General features: G+C 45.7%; 2 protein-coding genes across 2 annotated transcripts in view; one reads left to right on the top strand and one right to left on the bottom strand.

Annotated features, from left to right (window-relative positions):
* The window catches only part of LOC109488034 (methyltransferase-like protein 24), a 35,811-nt gene extending 14,871 nt beyond the window's left edge, over positions 1–20,940 (bottom strand). Inside the window, exons 1-2 of the mRNA XM_019792174.1 lie at positions 20,333–20,940; positions 749–847 (exon numbers count right to left, since the gene is read on the bottom strand). Coding sequence (XP_019647733.1) covers positions 749–847; positions 20,333–20,641 — 408 coding nt within the window. The 5' untranslated portion in view covers positions 20,642–20,940. The remainder of the gene's footprint in view (positions 1–748; positions 848–20,332) is intronic.
* The window catches only part of LOC109488110 (serine protease 23-like), a 164,901-nt gene that overhangs the window by 18,185 nt on the left and 125,694 nt on the right, over positions 1–21,022 (top strand). The gene's annotated exons all lie outside the window — the stretch shown is intronic.

The following is a 21,022-nucleotide window of genomic DNA, read 5'->3' as shown; positions in this document are numbered from 1 at the left end:
TGGGTCACCTTTAGGCTTAACCTCGCGCCAACCGAACGGAATGGACCTCAGAGAAGTCGCTATATTATGGTCGCTATCTTTTAAGACAACTCACAGTTCTTCGGAAGCTGCACACAGTATTTCAAGCCCTGCAACGGTTATATTATTAGTGTAAAGATGGTCTGCCACATAGGTCAGACCAAGCAAAGGGTTTCCATACAAACATTCTAAGAACATAGCCAGGCGACCTTGACCAAGGCAGGACTCAAGCGTTACCAGCAGGAGAAATGTGGCGTGGGGTTGTTATGTAAACCGGCTTCTTGAGGTACTAGATGCTGGCACACAAACTTACAAACGGTCGCGCCGGGAATAGAAGTCGTTGTGCAAGCCCCAAGCAGATCTTGCGGTGGCCCTAAAGACAGTTAAGTTATCAAATTGGCCAGGTAGTATCCATTGGCCACCCGAGCGGCCACCGAAAGATCTGCTTGGAGATAAGCAGAAAAGGCTATCCTTCTTGTTCTTCTTAGTTACCGTCGAACCAGGGATATGAATTGGAGGCATTGGTTTGAGTCGGTTTGTTTGTATGCTTGTCCATCAACGACAGAACGTATAAGCTTGAAAGTCCATTCTCTACTTGGAGAGTACTAGTAATAGTTCCAAAGTGGCTGAATCTTGTAGTACTAGTATTCTGACTCTCCTGGTATACTAGTTGAATCTTCTATTGTGGTTTACTCGTACTAGTGTACTAGTATCTCAGTCTATGCCGTACCTGTGGGGATGAGATGAAGTTGAAGAACCTGTCCACCTCCCCGCGGAGTGATCTGTCCGGGTCCGCCCACGGCTGCAGAGGGATCTCCTCCATAGGGCTCTGTACAAACGGGAAACGTGCGACATGGGTTAGGAAAGAAGCAGAATGCCGAACAGTTTTCTGGGCCTCGTACAAAGGCCATCTACGTAGCTCCAGGGCAGGGAAATATAGCATGGATATCATTCTGTTTTTAGGGCCTACACTAACCAGCTCCTTGGCTACAGGAAAAGGAAATATAACCTGAATACCAGGCTGTTCCCTGGGCCTACACAGGCCAGCTCCCTGGTTTTAGGGCTAGGAAATATAGTCTGAATGGTCCTAGAATGATCCTGAATACCAGACCGTTTCAGGGCCATATCCAGGGCATCGTTTTTTTTTTTCTAAAACTATATCGTAGAATGGAACTCGTTACAACCATGTACATACAGTAGGGCTAGGGGCATCATCACTAGATAACTTCAAACAACACTTGCAGTTTTCATTGTAGATAAATGGCTTTCTGTGATACTTATTGTTTCGAAAAGGTAGCTGTGCAAAGGTTATGTGTAACAGGTCGTTCTACCGCTGCGCCGCGTGCCTGTGAAGCTGGTGGCTATCACAAATCGTAGCTACGAACACGCACACCAAATGCGGCGCCAATCTCTCTACCCTCTCACATCTTGCCAACAGTTCCTCTCCCCATGCCTGACAGCCTACAGATGACCTGTGAACAGGTTTATTAACCCTCTCCCCAGACACACAGACCCTCCGCACGGTCTGTTTGTAAAGCCTGCCGACCTCTGTGTGATTTCTGAGAGAAACTGTCCGTAGAGAGAGGCGGGCCTCTCCACAACATTTACGCCTGCTTCTCATCATCAAAGACTAAAAAAGCATTTTGGCGAAAAACATGTGGAAACTTGACTTGGAAAAGTCAATGGCAACTTTTGTAGGGTACTTGAAGAAAGAAGGATCAAGAAGGGCCACTTAGATCAAATCTACCGCCGTGAGTGTAAGCAAGTAGGGTTAAAGCTGTATTTATACTTTCTTCAGAGACATAATCTGCTTGCTTGCGTCTGGTGTAACAGGCCATTCGGTGTGATGTAGCCAACTGCCGCCGCGCCGCGTGCCTGCTTAGCTGGTGTGTTACGCCGACGGGCGGTTATACCTGCTATAAGGATACAGAAGCTGGTGTGTTACACCGAAAGCCATTTATACCGGCTATACAGATACATAGTCTAAACAGATATCATGGCTAGAAGTGCATACTCAGCGTACATTACGTAACCGTTCCTACCTGTCCTAGCGAGCGGACAGTGCTTACAGTGTTCCCTCTAGATGTGCCGGACATAACACGGCACAATGTACCGTAAAATCACTCATGTTTTCACAACACGTCAGTCCAAACGTTTACACACCATACCGTCTCCTTTCTCTCAAACACAAACAAGAATACCGCAAGGATAATAAACATGTCTTACTTTACGTTCCTGTCCTTGAAGGTTAGAAATACGCTACAACATGTGACGACAGACTGACATTCAGTTGCTCATGTTTGAACTCTTGGTGAGAATGTTGACGGTTATTTTAAGGCATTGTCCAGTTTTCTACTTTGTCCACAGGGCGAGCGGTCACTTCACAAACGGACCAAGTGGTCAAAACAGTTCTAATCCTGAACAAGTTAATTTGTTTTGTCAAGTCGAGTGGTGGCACAACATTAGGTTTGGTGCCTTGCCATATGGTCCATAGTGAGTGCCTGTGTTCTAGCCTTGTTAGGGCGACGACTGGTACCGAGGGTGATGCGGAATACACCGTGTTGTATTTTATTTATGTCATACCCACGTTAGAAAACACACATTTCAATGCAAAATGTGCCAGAAATTGAGAAAATGTGGTGTCCCTAGACAAATTGCAACAGCATCAATTCCAACGTTCGATCGAATCCGGCCGTATTCGAATTTTCGAAAGCGGCGCGCACGAAACGCGTTCGAATTGTTCTATCTGGTAGTAGCTACTTTTGTTGTGTTTGTTTTAAGAAAAGAGACTAGCAAGTGGTACACTACAGTTACTTTTGTAGCGTACGCAAAAAAAATGCAGTATATATATTACACAACTGCAAAGGAAGTGATATGTTATTCTTCGAAGTCCGGGGTAGCCCAGCCCAGGTGTCAGGTGCATACCGAGTCAGCTTATTCCATGCCAACGGCTTATGAAGCAAGCATAGCAAGCGACTGAACTAGTGAGAGGCGAACTTGGTTAAATCTGGATCAAGCTTTGGCCACCCAGGGTGAAGTTATGAAAATGTTGGGGAGACATCTGTAGCCCGATTGTGTTTCATCTTCGAGGGTGAAACAACGGGTCAGTTAGCACGTATATCAGCGGCGGGGTGTTAGGGACTGGGGCTGGGGCTGACACATGTCTGGTACACGTATTGTTCATTGTTCCTAATTGGCTTGAGATTGACCTTGACTTAATGGAGTCATGATAAATGATGCATCCACTACAGTTCAATTACAGGCATACCTTTTGGGGATGGGCAGCTGAGACTGGACGTTAGCCTGGATGCCAGACTATTCCCAGGGCCAATACACAGACCAGTCAGTAATAGACCCTCATAAGGGTCGAGGGGTCTGTGGTAAAATTTCTACTGTCCCTTGCAACAGTCTGGCACCCAGGCTAATTTTTAATCTCTACCAGACTAACTACGTTGGCTATATATAGGAGAATAATTGCCAGGGGAGTTTGGCCGCCGTGTACTAGGTTTGACAGGCCGCACAGGGAAAGAAACTACCTCCCCGTGGCCGGACTCCCTTGGCCATTTTCGCTCTCTTTTTTTGCCGAATTCTATGATCCGTATTACCGTAGAAAGGCCTGGTGGAGGCTAGCTAGTTTTAGCGAATGAAAAACTTGTTGCCATAAGGGATCAAGCTCAAACACAGATCGCTAGTTGAAGAGAGACCACTCTGGAATGACCTGTTTACGAGGCTATGCCAGAGTGAGCATGTGACAAATTATTACAAACGAGCCAGCTGTGTTATCAACATCTCACGGCGGGGAGGGATGTCTAGGATATTTCTGGAAAACGCGGAAGGGCTGGAAAAGTACAATGGACAGAGGAGGAAGTCATACAGACATCCGTAGGCAATGACACCAACACTGACTGTACCCTTCGGTAGAGACACTGAAGAAAGTACTGTAAGAAAAGGAAAATCTTTGGCCATAAAGGGTGGTGTGGTGCACGCACACAGAAGATAAATTTCAGTTTTACTGAACAGTGTCGTCTTTGGAAAGCCCCTTTGGAACAGTTAGTCGAAGGCCTCGGTAGTGTCTTGAAAAAAGAACACCAGGAGAAACAACTACGGTCTACAAGGCTGAAACTTGAAAGGCTGTACACGTTGCTAAGAGTCACTATACGTTTCTGTATATATGATATATCATAGAGTTAACGAAGTGGTATGATTGCTAAGGTCTAAGTGTGTGTATATAGATGAAACAGTTTCTATGGTGGCATCACTGTGACACTGACGAGGCAGGAAGTCAAATGGGAGCCGGAGGTGAGACGAGGTCGGCAACCGATACTCCTGCGGGACCTGCCATTTCCAGTGACCACTGCCTCAAGAAATGCGCGCGAAAATTCTGTTCGGAACCGCTGATGGAAACTTCCTCGCTCGGGGAAAAGAACAACTCGAGGGCCTCTTAACTTTACAGCCAGTTTAGTTTCCCTAAAAAGCTTTCAGGACTCCATTTGTTGTCGTCCACAGGGGAAAACAAACAACCTGGACGGAATTTTTTTCAAAGTGCATCCCGTGTCCGCAATGTTGAAAGAGGCGATCAAGGTCATTTGTACACCTGTCTTCACGACTAATTCATGTTCAAGGTCAAATTCGTCCAGATTTACCCACAAAGAAGAACAGTGTTGATGTCCTATTAGATAAATGCCTAGAAGTGAGCAGAATTAATAAATAATACGATAAAGACTTGAAAGAAACTAAAGCCGGCATATTTTGGCCGAAGTGGCTGAGGTCATTGCCACACTTTTCGTCGGCCCTCACTTTGTTCCGTCTCTGTTCTCACGAGAATAGACGTTGTGAACGAGATCTGACAGCTCTCTGTCCCGGGTCTACATTTTTACGTCACTACGTCGTTAAGGCCCAAGACATGTGCTAATAGCCTAATACTAGCGGGACCAAACTCACGTTACTCATTCCTGAATGCAAGAGCCACCGACCACCCAAAATTCGTGACCCTAGCATGTCCAGATATAAAAACCAGCACTTCCACTGCAGTACCATAACAAGACGCCAGGTGGCCCAAAATCTAATCATTTCGAGGTCTCATCAAGACCTATTCACCTACCAAATATCAGAACTATCCATCCAAGCCTTCTCGAGTTATCGTGTTTACACACACACACACACACAAACAAACACACAACACACACACACACACACACACACACACACACACACACACACACACACACACACCAAAGGACATTCTTACATATGTCTGTCAGAAAGGAAATACAACTGCTGTTTTCCATTGTCAACTCAGTTGTTTGCTTTCAAATTCAACAGCGTTACCAAGCCGTGACCAAGGTTTCCAAACATTAGTAACCTTAGCTTTCACAGACAAACACTGGCAACTAGGTCAACGTGCTCTTTAGTAGTCTGTAGCCAGGTTCCAGACCAATATCGAATGATTGAGTGACCTTAATTCTCTTAATTGGAACAGCCCACCAGACAAGATTCTTCTATTTTATGGTGAAGTTTATTTTCCAATAACAAACAGGTCTGAGTGTTGCGAAAAAACAGACCTGCAACCACCTGGTTTTAATGGCGCCCCCCTGGCCCTACAGCACATTAAGGGTAGGTCGTTAATGATGAGAGTTATCCTGTAGAACACGTGTATCCGTGGGAGTTGACTTCAAAAGTACCACACGGCGCGGTATCTGATAAACCTACAAACTATCTCTCCATTTAGATAATTGAAGAACAACAGGGTTAAGATAGGACTGGTCCATTAATTCAATTGAGGAGGGGTGAGTTTTTTTTTAAGTTTGGTATTTATTGATATAAATCTAATAGGAATGGCTGACTGCTTTGTGTTTGTTTTTTGTTGTTGTACGATTGTCGTACAATCGCAAACTAAGGACATTCTTATGATAGTTGTGCGACAATTGGAACAACTTTCAGCTGTCTTGTTACCGAAAAGTCTTAGATCCTTGTCGGCTGTTGGTTTTGTCACAGCCTGCTTGAAAATCCAACTGCATCAAAATTGTACGACGACCCCTTAATCTCCAAGCAGATTGGGTGGGACAAGGGGACTTGATGTCGGCCGTCTGTATGTGTATCTGTATAGCCGGTATAACCGCCCTTCGGCGTAACACACCAGCTTCGCAGGCACGCGGCGCGGTGGCAGCTGGCTACATTACACCGATCGACTAGTTAAACCTAACGCTTGAACATCTAACTCTAGACATTGTTTAAAGCTATCTAATGACAATGCCCCTACTGTACTGGGCGACAGCGAGTTCCACCGTCGTTGAAAACAGGCGGCCAACATAAAGTCCCATTGCCCCACCGAATCTGCTTGGAGATTACGACGACCTACGAGGAATGCGTCTTTTGCAGTTTTACGTAGGGAAACCAGAACTAAATAGATTGCGTGAGTTTCTACTATTAGTACACTTAACCCTCCCACTTTAGGCAGTACCATAGAAAATATACTAGTCTGTGGTCTGGTTTGGTCAGACCACATAATTGATAGTTTCCAGGTTTATTTTACAGGGCGGAAAACCACTTTGGTCTGCCAAATAAAACGGTAGGAAATCTCTAAACGTTGGAATGTTAAGCCAATTTCCATGCAAACAATAAAATACCTCAGGTTCCCTTACAAAAATACATTCGAGCTCTTGTTTTGGGCTAAGATTCGCGTTGCCTCATCTGTGAAAATACCAGAGAACTCCAACCCACACGGAATCGATTTTGAAGTAATCTCTTTTTATTGACATTATATATAGAAGCCACGGTTAAAACTTGACAAGCCAGACTGGAATCGCCTCTTGAATTACAAAGCAAGATATCACGCGACTTGACAGAAAGAACGCGGTCACAGAGATGACACAATCATCAAATTTATAGTCCGAAATGTACTCTCCAAGCAGAGGTTATGCTTTTTGGGTGTTTTAAACGTTTTTTTTTTGTCGGCTTTCTACTTTGCCAGCTTAAGCGAAATGCTGACGAAATAAAAAGCCCTACAAAACTACAAAAAAGTCCATCACAGGCCTTCTGAGCATTCTAAAACGAGCATGCGCAGTGTCGATCATAAAACTGACCTTTCAACTCTTACTACTTGGCTCATGTCTTTACAAAGACCAAATAAGGGATACACAGGCTAAGTGTCTTTAGCCTGGTTACCAAACCTATTATAGCTCCCGAGTCCTACAGCGGAGAGGATGTAGGACTCGGGAGCTATAATAGGTTTGGTAACCAGGCTAAAGTGTCTTACCAAAAAGTAACATGATATGTAGATTGTAAATCATTATACACCTAAATCTTCCCTGCAACGTGTTGACATGTGCAGTACGTGGTTATAGCAAATCAGAACTTGACTTCTTCGTTGGTCATCTTCGCTTAAAGCCCTAGTGACCTTCCAGTGACCTTCCAATGACCTTCCCTCCCCCAAGGTGACACACGACCCTACCCTGCCACTCCCCGGCCGGGAAATCTCCATGTCACGCTTATAACCACCTTTATAGAGTTACTGTTCGCCTGGGAACAACATGGCGGAAGGTCAAAGATAAATATCGTGACGTTCTCGTTTCCAGGGTCGTAAACACGTCCTTTTCCGATTTACGTTCCGTCCAGTTCGAACAGGTGAACTTCTACCGAACACACCGTGACGACCTGGACGTATTATAAGCTCCATCTGTATCGGTATAGTCGATATAACTGCCCTTTGGCGTAACACACCAGCTTCGCAGGCACGCGGCGCGGCGGCAGCTGGCTATATTACACCGAACGACTATCTAATAATCTTACATTTACATAGGTACTTCATCTGTTCTTACACTTAAAAATTGTCTCGAGAAGTGAGAAGAACCTGCAGATATTAGTATACCGTAGATGATGTGAGATACCAGACTTGTATCACTGTCACTGTTACTGTAACGTTACATAGAAGTTTATTACCATGACCTGTTTATAATAAATGTAAATGGAAAACATAAATGTACAATACAGGGCTTTCATTTACAAGCGAGAAGTTGAATCTGTAACGTATTATTGATAAAGTATAGATGTAGTACAGGCGCGGACTCCATCGTCTCCCGAGACGGAAGGATGCCAACAATAGATTAGTAACACACCGCACTTGTAGCAATGTTACCGTGCATAGAACTTTATGACCATGACCTCTGTACTTAGCTTGTAAGTGCATAAATGTACAATGAAAGTCTTTCATTCACCGCCAGGCCGCCCTCAGTCGTAGCTGACCTACAACTTGAGTACAACAAAGAACGCCCTCTTCGGCCACACTTTGATCCCAGTTAATCCCCTTGAACCCAACTTGACCTTCGCGCTGGTTACTTCTTCACCTGTAATGACCTGTAATCTCTAACAGATGGTGGTCAGGGTAGGGAAATTCTCGGACGAGCTTTAAGAGACCGGACATGGTGCTTGGCGTCGAATTCTGTGGGGAAAACAAGCATTTTGATTTTGTGGTGGTCACTGTTCCTTTCTGGCCTTGTTGCCAGACCCGTGTAGCCAGGTTACCAAACCTATTATAGCTCCCGAGTCCTACATCCTCTCCGCGTGTACCCGGGAGCTATAATAGGTTTGGTAAACCAGGCTACCAGTGTAGGCCCTGGAAACAGTCTGGCACCCAGGCTATTAAACTTACCTCCACCCCTCTTTTCTTTCTCTTTCCTTCTCTCCATTCCCAGGAAGCCACTCTTTCTATAATGTTAAATTTCATAATCATATCTGAACCATTTTGAGGCATGTACTGTGTTTTTCGTCGCCGTTCTATGTCCACCTATATGATAAAGGGCCAACAAAACGTTAGACCCACTGGGCCTAAACCACTTCCAAGTCATGACATGGTTCCCGCCAAAAGCCCACCTTTCAACCTTCCGTGGCTAATTGTGAAAAATGGAATTTGCACGGCGACAAGTAACCGAACCTCCCGCGCAAATCTGTTCCAGGGCCGGCCAGGGAGGGTCATCTGGTCTCAATATCATTTGACGAGAACATGGCAGACGACATTTCAGCATGTCACTCCAATTTCTTTACAGTCATATGTACAATGTACATGTATGGTGGGACGGGTTTTTCGTTCAAAACTATCTTTTAGAGCCTGAAACGCGTTATACAGTCGAATTTTTCCAAAGTCACTATTTCTTTTGGAAATGGTCGGAATCAATTTTCCTGCACTGCATTCCTAACGTCTCTCTTAGGAGCATTTATAGGGGCATTTATATATCATTAGATATCTGGAGACGTCGTCGTGTAAACCGGGTCTTGGACCCGGTTTACACGACGACAAAAACCTGGCGTACGATAATGGCGTACGCACGCGATCGTACGACAATTGCGTACGACCATTTTTTCCAGCGTGTAAACCGGCCCCACCTATCGTACGCACCTATCGTACGCAATTTGCGTACGCCACCTCGAAGGCAGGCGTACGATCGTGTACGATCGCCCAGCGGGGAGTCAGGATGCCTCCCCGCCTCGTGTAAACGCGACTGATCGTACGAACGGCGTTCGCAAGCACTTCCCTGTTGCAGGAGGTCAGGGGTCATATGCAAATTCCATTCTTCTTCCCGCGCCTGTGAAAACCCACGCCGTGTTACTGATCTTTACTCTGTTTTCTCTGATCCGTTTCGGTTTTCCGGTTGTTTTTTTATCGTATTTGATTTGTTTGTTGTTTTGCTGAGCCTGTTTGCTCGCGACTGCCGCAACTGACCATGGCAGAAGTGCGCAATAGCTCTAACTGTCACGTTCCCACACTGACCGATCGATCCCGCCTTGAGCTTGAATGATTGCAATGACTGCAAAAATTGCTGCCCGTTGGATCTCATGGTACCGCTCCCTGCGACGTCCAACCCTTCTTCTACGCAATGCCCGGCGACGCAAGTACATCCGCGAAAAGAAGAATAGCAACATCTGACGCATGAAGAACAGAAAAAGAGCCTGTTCTCCCGCCATTTTGAAAATAGCGCTATGTCAAAGCTCGCGGCGGGTCAAATGGGGTCACGATAGTGTGGAGCGCTGCGGGAGCCCCGGCGCTGTCCGTCCCGCTCCGTGTAAACCGAAACGGACGTACGATCGCGTGCGTACGCCATTATCGTACGCCAGGTTTTTGTCGTCGTGTAAACCGGGTCCTAGTTTAGTTAGATGTTCAAGGGTTAGGTGTAACAAGTCGCTCGGTGTAATGTAGCCAGCTGCCGCCGCGCCACGTGCCTGGGAAGCTGGTGTGTTACGCAGACTTTACAGATACAGATACAGATAATCTTACGGGATCTTAAGTAGATCTGTGTTTAAAGAACATCAGAAAGACGCGCCAAAGATGCTCTCAACATGTCGTCACTAACAACAGACGCTACATTTATAATTATGTTGTCCTCGTTAACAACACATGTTTTGGGTTTCTCTTATCTCTTCGGCAAGAATTCAGAGCATGTATGTATGAAGACAGACCTAACAGATAGTACAGTCCACACGGACCCATATTTCTTCTCGTTTTAATCCCTTGATGAAAGGTAAACACGCGGCTTGGACAAAGTGCCTTGGACAGATACAGTGCTCATCTGGTGGGTATCCCGGCTATACAGATATCAGACATAGATACTGCTTCAGTTAGATGTGCAAAGGCTGGTAACTGTAACAGGTCGTTCGGTGTAATATGGGCAGCTGCCACCGCGCCGCGTGCCTATCAAGTTGGTGTGTTACGCTGAAGGACGTTTATACGTATACCAGGCCAGGCCTGGGTTATACCGGCTAAACAGATACAAAACTCGAATACGGGACTATCAAAATCGAAGGAACTCCATATATATAGAATACAACACGGGGTATTCCGTATCGCCCGAGGTATCGGCCCGACCGCGGGTCGGATCGCCCGACGGCCGCCAGGCCGGAGGGCGATCCGACTCGCGGGAGGGCCGGGACCGAGGGCGATGCGGAATACACCGTGTTGTATTTTATTTATGTCATACCCACCTAAGAAAACACGCCTTTCAATGCAAGATGAGCCAAAAGTTGGTGCCACTAAACCCTAAAATGCAACAACGTTAACATCAATTCCAACGTCCGGATTCTGTATTCGAATTTTCGAAAGGGGCACAAGCGGGTAGGGCGAAACGCGTTCGAATCGTTTTATGGAAGCCATGGAAGCGTTCGATAACGGGTTCCGGACCGGGCCGTACCGTAAAGTACAGCCCGGTCCGGAACCCGTTATCGAACGTTATCGCGGCCCGGGTATGATATAAAGGATCATATAGCACACTGGCCTACAAATTGCTCTCCAACTTAGTCCAAGACAATCTCTATACAGATCAGGCACTAGCCTGGGTTCCAAACCCATAGCACACTGCGCACTGGACACAAAATATCTCAGGCTCACTGAGATACTTTGTGCCCAGTGTGCTATGGGTTTGGCACCCAGGCTAATCAGGCACGTATTTTCTAACAAAAATATTCACTCCAATGAAAAAGACGTAAAATGATAAATAGGAATATAAAATATAAGATCATATAAGTGCCCCTCGCAATGTAGTTTTATTTTCAGATGACAGCTTGGCCAATTGGATTTTTTAGCAAACATGTGCGTAGTCAGCAGTTTGGTGATCGACTTTACACCGATGGTATCGAAGATACGGAGTCCTATCAGCCCTACAAAGTGGTGGGATAAAAGTCTCTAGATTCCATGTAAACACGTATCGAGTATCACAATACGCTATCATACGCACGATCTGTAACGCTACCCCTCACCCGAGGATTGCCCACGGCACCCTGGGCACGACCCCCTGTTACCAGGCTACCCTGGGGACGACAGGTGACCCGTACGGTAAGCGAGTCCCTGTCAAAATGTCACATCTGATGTCTCAATGGAGATCTGGGCGGATTTGTGCTCCTGTCCGCAGTGAGGAAAGGAGATGTAAAGGGTGGTCGAGTGCTAATCAGGGTTATGTAAACGAATAGCTTGTCGAATAGCTTGAAATTGAACTTGAGAATTCAAACATTTGCTCCCCTCTTTCCTGTATTCGCTATTACCCGGTTAGCCTATCCTTCCTGATTTCCCTATTTCGTGATCTTTCTTGTCTTAGTCATTCTTATGAGACAAAGACCCTGACTTTTCCATCCGGATATCCAGGCCTGTCTCCATCTGGGTCTGTTCTTGGTCGCCTTCTTCACTGATTTCTTTTTGATCGCGAGGATAATCCCACAGACGCCAAGTCATCCGTCACAGTTCTTCTCCAAGTGGGTATGGGTCTGTCTCTTTTTCTTTTCTCAACAGATATCCAATTTAAGACTGTTTTAGGTACTTTTGTGCCATCCTTCCTCCTCAAAGTGTTTGAAATCTCTCATCATCTCTCATGTGATGGCAAGTCTCGCCTCACAGAGCGTTAAACAGGTGCTTCCAACAGGTGTCACTGGCGCCTCTTTAGATGGATGAAAGACCGCAAAAACAGGAGAAAACAGAAATCTGAGCTTCTACAGTGAAGCGTTCCCACGCAGGAGTCCCAAATAGGACGATTCCAGTGACGGTAAACAGACTATTGTTTTGGTAAAGCCAACCTTCGCATAGATGTTTAGAGGATACATACAGCTGTAATTAACTTCTTCATGTAAGGGAAAATTAGACAACAAACAATATTTCACTTTAAAAGTGCATGAAACATCCTGGGTTCAAGACATCTTGCCCATGTGTTTACAGATTCAGTGATGTTTTGTATATTTTGTACACATTTTGGATGTTGACCTTTTCCTTGCCTCATTCACTCGCTCCACAAACCACAACAAACGCGAGGTCTCACCATGCGATACACAGTCGATTCATTGATAGAGTGATGAAACTGCAGGGTTTCTAACTAGCTGGTATCAACTACGTTCACTTTTTTTTAAAATCTAGTAATACGTGACTGAGTTCATCATTTTCCTCCCTTGGTTGTGGTGATAGAAGTTCCCGGATGTACAGGACTCGTCCCCCTTCCAAAGGAGGAAGGAAAGAAAAGAGAGAAAGGGGAGAAAAGGGAAGAGGGGGTGAGAAGGATAGAGGGAAAAGGAATGGAGGACCGAAGGAAGGAATGAACGTACAAAGGAACGAAGCAAAGCATTGCAACCCGACATTGATTGTCGTTGGTCAAGTATGTTCACGTTCAAATCCACAGAGACTTGATGTTGATCTAGCTCCTCCCTTGGCCGAATTATAAGGGCACCACGTGTAAAGCATACCGTTCTAAATCCTCCACACCCAATGTAATCCTATTCAAAATATATTTCTTCAACAAAATTATAGCAGTCTGATTTCAACATTCCCTCAGAAGGTTTGCTGTTCAAGTGCAGGATATCCCGTGTCAGGGTATAAACCAATGTTTAGTTTTTGTCTATGAAAACCAAATCAGGCGTGCCGGGCTAGATTAGTGCAGACCTCCACCAACAGATCGCTTTTCTGTGCCGTTATTGTTGGACTTAAACTTTGTATATCTTGGCTAAGTAGCTACAGGCCGCCTGTTGTTGGAGAAATCTTATATCCGAGGTACAGTTTGTGTTTGAAATAACTTTTCTTGGGTAGAAATTGGCACCAAATGTCGGAGATCTTCGCGAAGTACCTTACGTCGCCTGAAACAACAACCTTTCATTACTTTGCGGTTCTTTTTTCATCGCAGTGGATTATGGGAACTTAAAATCGACATTCCATGCCCATGCCTTCCTCCTTACCTTCTCTCAAGTAGAGGTTTGGACTTCAGCTTGCTTTTGACGTGTTTTGGGCCTTTTTATTTATTTTATCGGGCTTTCTTTTTCTACGCCAGTCAAAGGACAGCCTCGCAGCTACCGAAAGGTCTGCTTCTTGTACCGGTATCTTTTTCTTCGCAAGCCAAACGGGTGGCCTATTGTAAACTGCCTTGCCAATGATACATTCTTTTTACTCACTGTCCTTTCTTTCGCGGTAATTTCATATCCGCGGTTTTTGCGGTAGCTTCTGTACCTCGAATTCATCATTATCGTAAACATATGAGTTACCGACTTTCTTTTGCTGCACCTGCCGCACCGCCACCGCGAGAATGTATAGTCCGTGAACATGTCCATTTTTCTGAAACCGCGAATTTTGCTATACCGCGAAAATTTACAGTACTATCTTTAATTCGGTCACCAAAAGATCTGCTTGGAGATTTACATGTAATACCGTTCCCTGCCTACCCGTGTCTGTCGGCAGACGGGTCCTCATCAAGCCGTATTTGTGGACGTTTCCTAGCGCTAACGGGGCCCTGAAACTTGCCGTGTCGGTAAACAGACCTGGTTGCCAAGGTGATGAGAGACAAAGAACAGTTATTGTGAGAGAACTGGTCATGGCCGGTATCTGCGTCCCTAATAAGCTGATGAGAAATAAATTGACTGTTCTCCAACCCAAGGAATTTTACTCACCGGAATTTTCGACCGAATCTCTTGGTCTTCATTAGCTACCTTATGAAAATTCCGGTAAAATTCCTTTGAGTAGAACTTTCATAAACGTATCCCACTTTTGAGGTGGTCGAGTGGGACAAGGGTTGACAGACGGTAACATTACAACTTGCCAACATTGCTAATACTCTGAATGAATCTTTCGGTATCATCAACAAACAACACATTTCGTTACAGCGTAACGTCGCTCATATGCTCAAATTTAACACATCTATATCTTTAACTGGCATGTCATATCATTTCTGTACTTGTAGATCTATCAACAGGTTTTTTTTCGCCAAATGGATACAGCCTGGTCAATTTGATACTTGTCTTGCAGCCACCAAAGATCTTCTTGGAGATTTCTAGTAGTAGTAGTAGTAGTAGTAGTAGTTCAGTTCCTCTGGGCGCACATGCTGTAACTGAGTTGACATCTTCAGTTGAAGTTCACTGTTGACAGGTGACCATGCCTGCCGGACCGTACTGAGAGGGAGATGAGTTGTCATATCGCGTGTTTGTAAAGGCGTTTGGGTCAGCAGGCCGACGGTTTTTACGGTCTGGGAGTGTCAAAACACGGCGCCACGTCTCTGTCAGGGCCCGGCATGTTTGTAAGTGCGATGTGTCGGAAGTCAGGTGATGACAGAGAGAGCAGGGGACCGTCCGTTACACAGTTGGGGTGGGACTGTTGCGGGACCGACCGTTTCACAGTTGGTGTGGACTGTCGGGGTAACTCTCCACTCCATTAGCCTGGTTACCAAACCTATTATAGCTCCCGAGTCCTACAGCCTCTCCGCAAATAATAGGTATAATAGGTTTGGTAACCAGGCTACCACTTCATAGCCTCTACCAGGCTTCTGGAGGCGGCTGAGAAACTGTACTCTCTAGCGGACTAACTCCCCTGGCTTCTTATCTTTGGCCAACCTTCTACTCTTTCCAACTCCAACCGCCTCCGGAAGCCTGGTTAAGACTACACTCTATACTAAATGGTAAGATGGACAGAGAACTTTATCCATCATTGAATGGGAAGAGTATGTGGAATGCTATGGGGGCTGCCCTTCGGCTAACTCACACTTCTAGCTAACCTGGATGCCACTTGCTGACAGTTTCCAGGGCCTACACAATCCAGCTCCTTGGCTCTTGGGCCAACATGCCCAAAGGAAATCTTACACATCGACCGCATCCCCGGCCCTTTAACTCAGTTAAAGTTAGACCGTGAGAAACCGACATAGACAGACAGAGTTTGTGTTCCACAGTTTAACTGCCCTCTTGCTGGTTTATCTTGTTTTCCCTGAAAACACGTTCAAAGGATCACATTCGGTCTTCAACGCGACGACTCGTACAATTTGTGGCACAGGACGGCCGGAAATCTTGCACAGACCCTAAATTTACTATCAGGAAACAACTACCTTACACTTCTCGCCGATCAATTGTGGTTTCCTGGCTGGAAGGAGCCGAGTGGTTCGTCTCAAGTCGACGGTAAAGCTCATTAGTGCACGGGCAGTCATGAGTGGAACGTTATACCAACAACATTCGTCATGTGAAACGATACCGTCTACAGACTGGCCGGAAATCAAAGCTACTTTGTATCACATACCTAAGTTCCTGTCGAGGCCAGGATACTAAGGACTTCAAGTATAACATCTTGTATCAAACAGTGGTTTTGATACACGAGGAATGTAAACTTTCCATCTATGGCTAGTGACTTCGATAACCAAGGAGGTTTAAACCGCCTTGGGATAACCAGAGACCCCCTTCACTGTGATACATGCACGTATCATGGTTTTCGCTAGCCTCTACCAGGCTTCAGGAGCGACTGGAAAGAGTAGAAATTTGCCAAATAGACAGATAACATGTCAGGGGAGTTGGTCTGCTAAAGGAGCACATTTGCCGCACCCGAAAATGTACTGCCTACGGGGGCAACTCTCCTGGCATGTTACCTCAATACCTGTCTATTTGACCGATGTTTACTCTTTCCAGTCACTTCCGAAGCCTGGTAGAGGCTACGTAGCACGTGTTTTATCCGGATGTGTTTATCAAACCTGTACTCCACCCACCCCCTTCTCCCACCCGAGCATTCCTAATCCACCTGTCAAGCCGGCAACATCAAAGAACCCGCTGACCCGAAGGATCCGGACAGGTGTGATTCTGACCCCGTGACCGCTAAGAAAATAAACAAACCAGTTCTACTACCGGCATGGGGGCTGCCCAGTGTGCTCACAACTTGGCCTAAGACTGACCCTTGGTTGACCTTTAAAAACGAATGATTCAGACCAACCGGATGGCCACCCGCGAAACTTGACAAACGACCTCTCAACAACAGCTACAGAACACTAGAAAAAGGAGCGCATTGTAGATCTAGGCCACAGGCGCTAGGCCACCGAGTTTTTGTTGAGATCTAACAATACATGTAACGTTACATTGTTTTGTAAACCATTAAATAAAATCCTTATTATTGTTTCGCGCATGTTAGAACATACACTGTGTCTACTCATTCAGCCCGTTGCCATCACAATACAGTGGTCCGTTGAAATATTCCCAAAAATCATACAGTCACATAACACATAACACCGTGAACACGGCCCGTTGAAAGGTTCCCGAGAATCATACGTACACTGAACACGGTCACAAACTGTCACAAACTGATGAGGATTCCAAAGAACCATACGAACAGATACCGAAGTCTCCCGAAGATTGCCGAGAGCCGAACAGCGACTTCCGAACGCTTCATCTTGGTTAGGTACTTAGTACTAGTATACACTAGGTGCGAAATGCCATTTCAAAAGACCCTATTTTCTGCGAAATGCCATAAGGAAAATAAAAGTCTTGATACTATCTATAATCAAGGGGTAACTAAGTAGCCATGTAAACTTTTTGGGGGTATGATACCATATTTTAAAGAAGATATGAAGCATTTTGTAAAGTCCAATTTCCGGCGAACTGCGTTACCAGGTCGCTGCTGTACAGGTCAATGACATCATCGCTAGCCAATCAGACGCACGATAGGCCCACATTTCCCGCGCGGTTCTAAAATGTAAACGCACACAACTGGCTACATCACCCGACTAGAGTCTTGACATGCTATGTGTAAAATGTACTCTAAACACGTCCACAAACCCCACCGACATGTTTTCAGTTCTACATATGTTTCCCAGGCATGAGATTTGGAAAGTGTAGTTGTGCCCAATATCTCTAAAATGTACTATATCGTTGTTTTCTGAGTCTGGGGAGGCAGGGACTTCACACCGAACGTGATTCTAAGTCACATTTTTGCTGCCACCCCAGTTGGTAACGCAGTTCCCGGGTAGTGTTTCCTACCCTGTCATCTTTTTGAAGTTATCACCGCTAGCGCTAGCCCCGGCTTGGGGTTCTATCGAGTCGAGCAGCGGTTTTGCGAACGCATTCGAGTTTGCGAAACCTGTTCTATTCCCGTCGGCCTTTGCGCTACCCTGAACGCCAATGTAACAGCTGAGTAATGAGTGTGCTTTTTATTGTATGATTCAGCGGACCAAGTACCCAGCAGTATGTATTATATATGTATGGTTCATTGTACAGAGAATTCTAGGGAAATTTTTCAACGGACCGTGTTCACGGTGTTATGTGATGAGTGTATGATTCTCGGGAATCTTTCGACGGACAGTGTTCACGGTGTTTAACAAAATGTGTTGAGTTCATGACTCTTCGGATCCTTTCAACGGACCGTGTTCATAGTGTTTGTGTTCAGTGTATGATTATCGGGAATCTTAAGCTTGTACGGAGTGCACAGTATACGAGTGTTCATAAAACAAAGCAACAGCGATCTCAACAAAAACTCGGTGGCCTATCGCCCATGTCTAGGCTAGCCTCTACCAGGCTTTGGGGTAGCCTCTACCAGGCTTTGGGGGACGGCTGGAAAGAGTAGAAACTTGCCGCACGCAAAATGTATTGTCTAGCGGTCCGACTAGCCTGGCATGTTTAGTTATCTCTCTATTTGGCCCATTTCTACTCTTTCCAGCCGTCTCCCGAAGCCTGGTACCGGTAGAGGCTAGATCTAGACAACTGATGGTTGTCTGGTTTAGTCTGGAGTCCAGCCTTGTTTGGTCCGACGTTGGACTTGAGCGGACCAAAGCTAACAAGGCTGGACTCCAGGCTAGTAAAAGTCTGGTTACCAAACCTATTTAGCTGCGCTGCCGAGACTCTTTCTGCCGAGACTCTTTCGACGAAAGAGACTCGGCAGCTAAGTAGGTTTGGTAACAAGACTAAACATCAACTAACCCACTTGGATCTTTCAAAGTCAATGGCTATGACACACAGCGATGTGAAAGGCGACTTTAAGTGACCACTCACTGTCACATTGTCGAAACAAGTAGGCCAGACTAGCCTCTACCAGGCTTTAGATCTTCAGACGTGGATCAGTGGAAAGAGTAGAAATTTGCCAAATACAGAGGCCAGGGGAGTTTGTCCGCTGAAGGATACAGGACTACAGTTTGCCGCTCCCGAAAACTGTACTCCTTTAGCGGACAAACTCCTAATTTCCCTGGCATGCTGTCTGTCTACTTGCCCAATTTCTACTCTTTCCAGTCCCTTCTGAAGCCCGGTAGAGGCTTAGAGACCAGGGACCGTGCAGAAATATTCTGTAGGACTATCTTATCTCCATGTGGAATCAGTATGAGTATGTATCCTTGGCATGTAGTGAGACGAATGTGCGATGCGGGGAATGGGGTCGCCACGGGAAGAATTATTGTAGACTCGCAGCTAGGAATATTCTCAGAATACCTAGCCTGGATGCCATGGCCAGACCCATAACATGCTAGGTCCAGAATGGGAAAGCTTGTGAATCAGGGGGATGTGGCATAATTTTCTTTGGAGCATGTTGACCCTATTAAATTAATATAAAAGTCGAGGAACTGGCCTACGTGGGTCCTATGTACATGTAGGCTCTGGAAACAGTCTGCATGGCACCCAGGCTACGTTGTCTGTTGTAGCTTATGGCTGTGAATCGTGTTTGACATAATTTGCGGAGCGAAAATTCTCTTGTATAACAGTGTTTCGCTGTACAGAGAGCAGCCTTTCTATGCGATATGCGCTTATGCCAACATCATTGAAACTACTAGTACACCCTGACGCCTGACTATGGTTGTTGACGAGGCTACGATTTCGTCTAAAAACGGTAGCGCAACGTCCTTGGACGTAAATATATCTCTTGAAGTTGAAGGTTCAAAATACCATCCAATCAATCAGCTACAAAGGATCATAAGGCAGGTCTTGTCATCAGTAAGCAGATGCCGGCCTTGAATGAATCAAGTTTCCCGCCTACCAATCCATTATAAACAACTCAATCGTTTCAACATCCAAAATTATCTCAGAAGTACAGACTTCCTCTTGACATTTAAAGTAAGATAAAGAAACTGAATGGTGCCGTATTTAGGTCACCAAGCTACGCCTACAGCTATCAAGATATTTAAGTAGCCACTGGAGAAAAAAAAACATACCGGAAAATATGGAACTGTCAACCGACTCCACACGCTAAATCTCAGAAAATTTACAGACCACGTTTTGTTAAAGAAAGATTATAGATACTACGTTAAGATATATAGATACTACGTTAAGATATATAGATACTACGGCCAACTGAGTGATACCATATTTAGGTCACCAAGCTACGCCTACAGTTACTAGTTATCAGATATAGATATAAAAATTAATTAGCCACGGGAGAAAAATTACAAAAACATACCTCGGAAAATTATGGAACTGCTCAAATGTGAACTGACTCCACGCCCGAATCTCAAAAAAAAATTCATAATTATAGATACTACGTCCAACTGAATGATGCCATATATTTAGTTCACCAATCCGCGCCTACAGTTATAAAGATATAAATATAAAAACTTAAGTGGCCACTGGAGAAATTATGAAAACATACCTCGGAAATGGACCGAGCATGCCTCGCTGGGCCGTCGGGGTGGGGCGCGCCCTCCTGCCGGGCCTGCAGCTGCCGCCGCCCGGTGCCAGCCGGCGAGTTCCCGTCGATGTACACAAATCCCACGTTCCCGTCGCGAAAGTCGTTTGCAGCCGCGAGGTTTTCCTCCCGATGGTCACGATTTCGGCTGCGAAATTTGGTCCACGCCTCGTGCACGTCCACAGCGACGTGGAAAGTGGCGAGAACACACAGCAGCAGCGCTAGGACTTTTGTTGAAAAGGAACGGCACACGATACAAGCCATGTCGGTCATAGCCAGCCAGCCTCCCTCGACGGTCTCAAACCTCACTTGTACGGACTTAGTCAAGTCACGAGAGGCTAAACAACACTTCAGACGCTGCCCTTGTGCTTGGAGTGGTGAAGCCCGTCTGTTGATACTTCCCCCGCGATCAGAAGGAGACGAAAATCCCCAAATTAGACCCAATCGATGAAAACGAATCCAGCCGGAAGAACCCGAGTCCAGTCGCCCACGAATCCACAATCGTTCCTTTTGAACAGAGTCAGTGTTCTAGACTGCACGCTCTACTCCTATTCGGACTTTGAACGGGTTCCAATAGTAGGGTTCCAACGCAGGACTGCCGAACGAATGTCAGAGAACTCGAAGCCTCCGCTCTTGCCTAACTGATAGGCAGAG

This window comes from Branchiostoma belcheri, unplaced genomic scaffold (genome assembly GCF_001625305.1).
Source record: "Branchiostoma belcheri isolate BF01 breed outbred unplaced genomic scaffold, Haploidv18h27 scaffold91, whole genome shotgun sequence".
NCBI classification, from domain to species: domain Eukaryota; kingdom Metazoa; phylum Chordata; class Leptocardii; order Amphioxiformes; family Branchiostomatidae; genus Branchiostoma; species Branchiostoma belcheri.
This window is presented reverse-complemented; position numbering and strand designations above follow the sequence as displayed.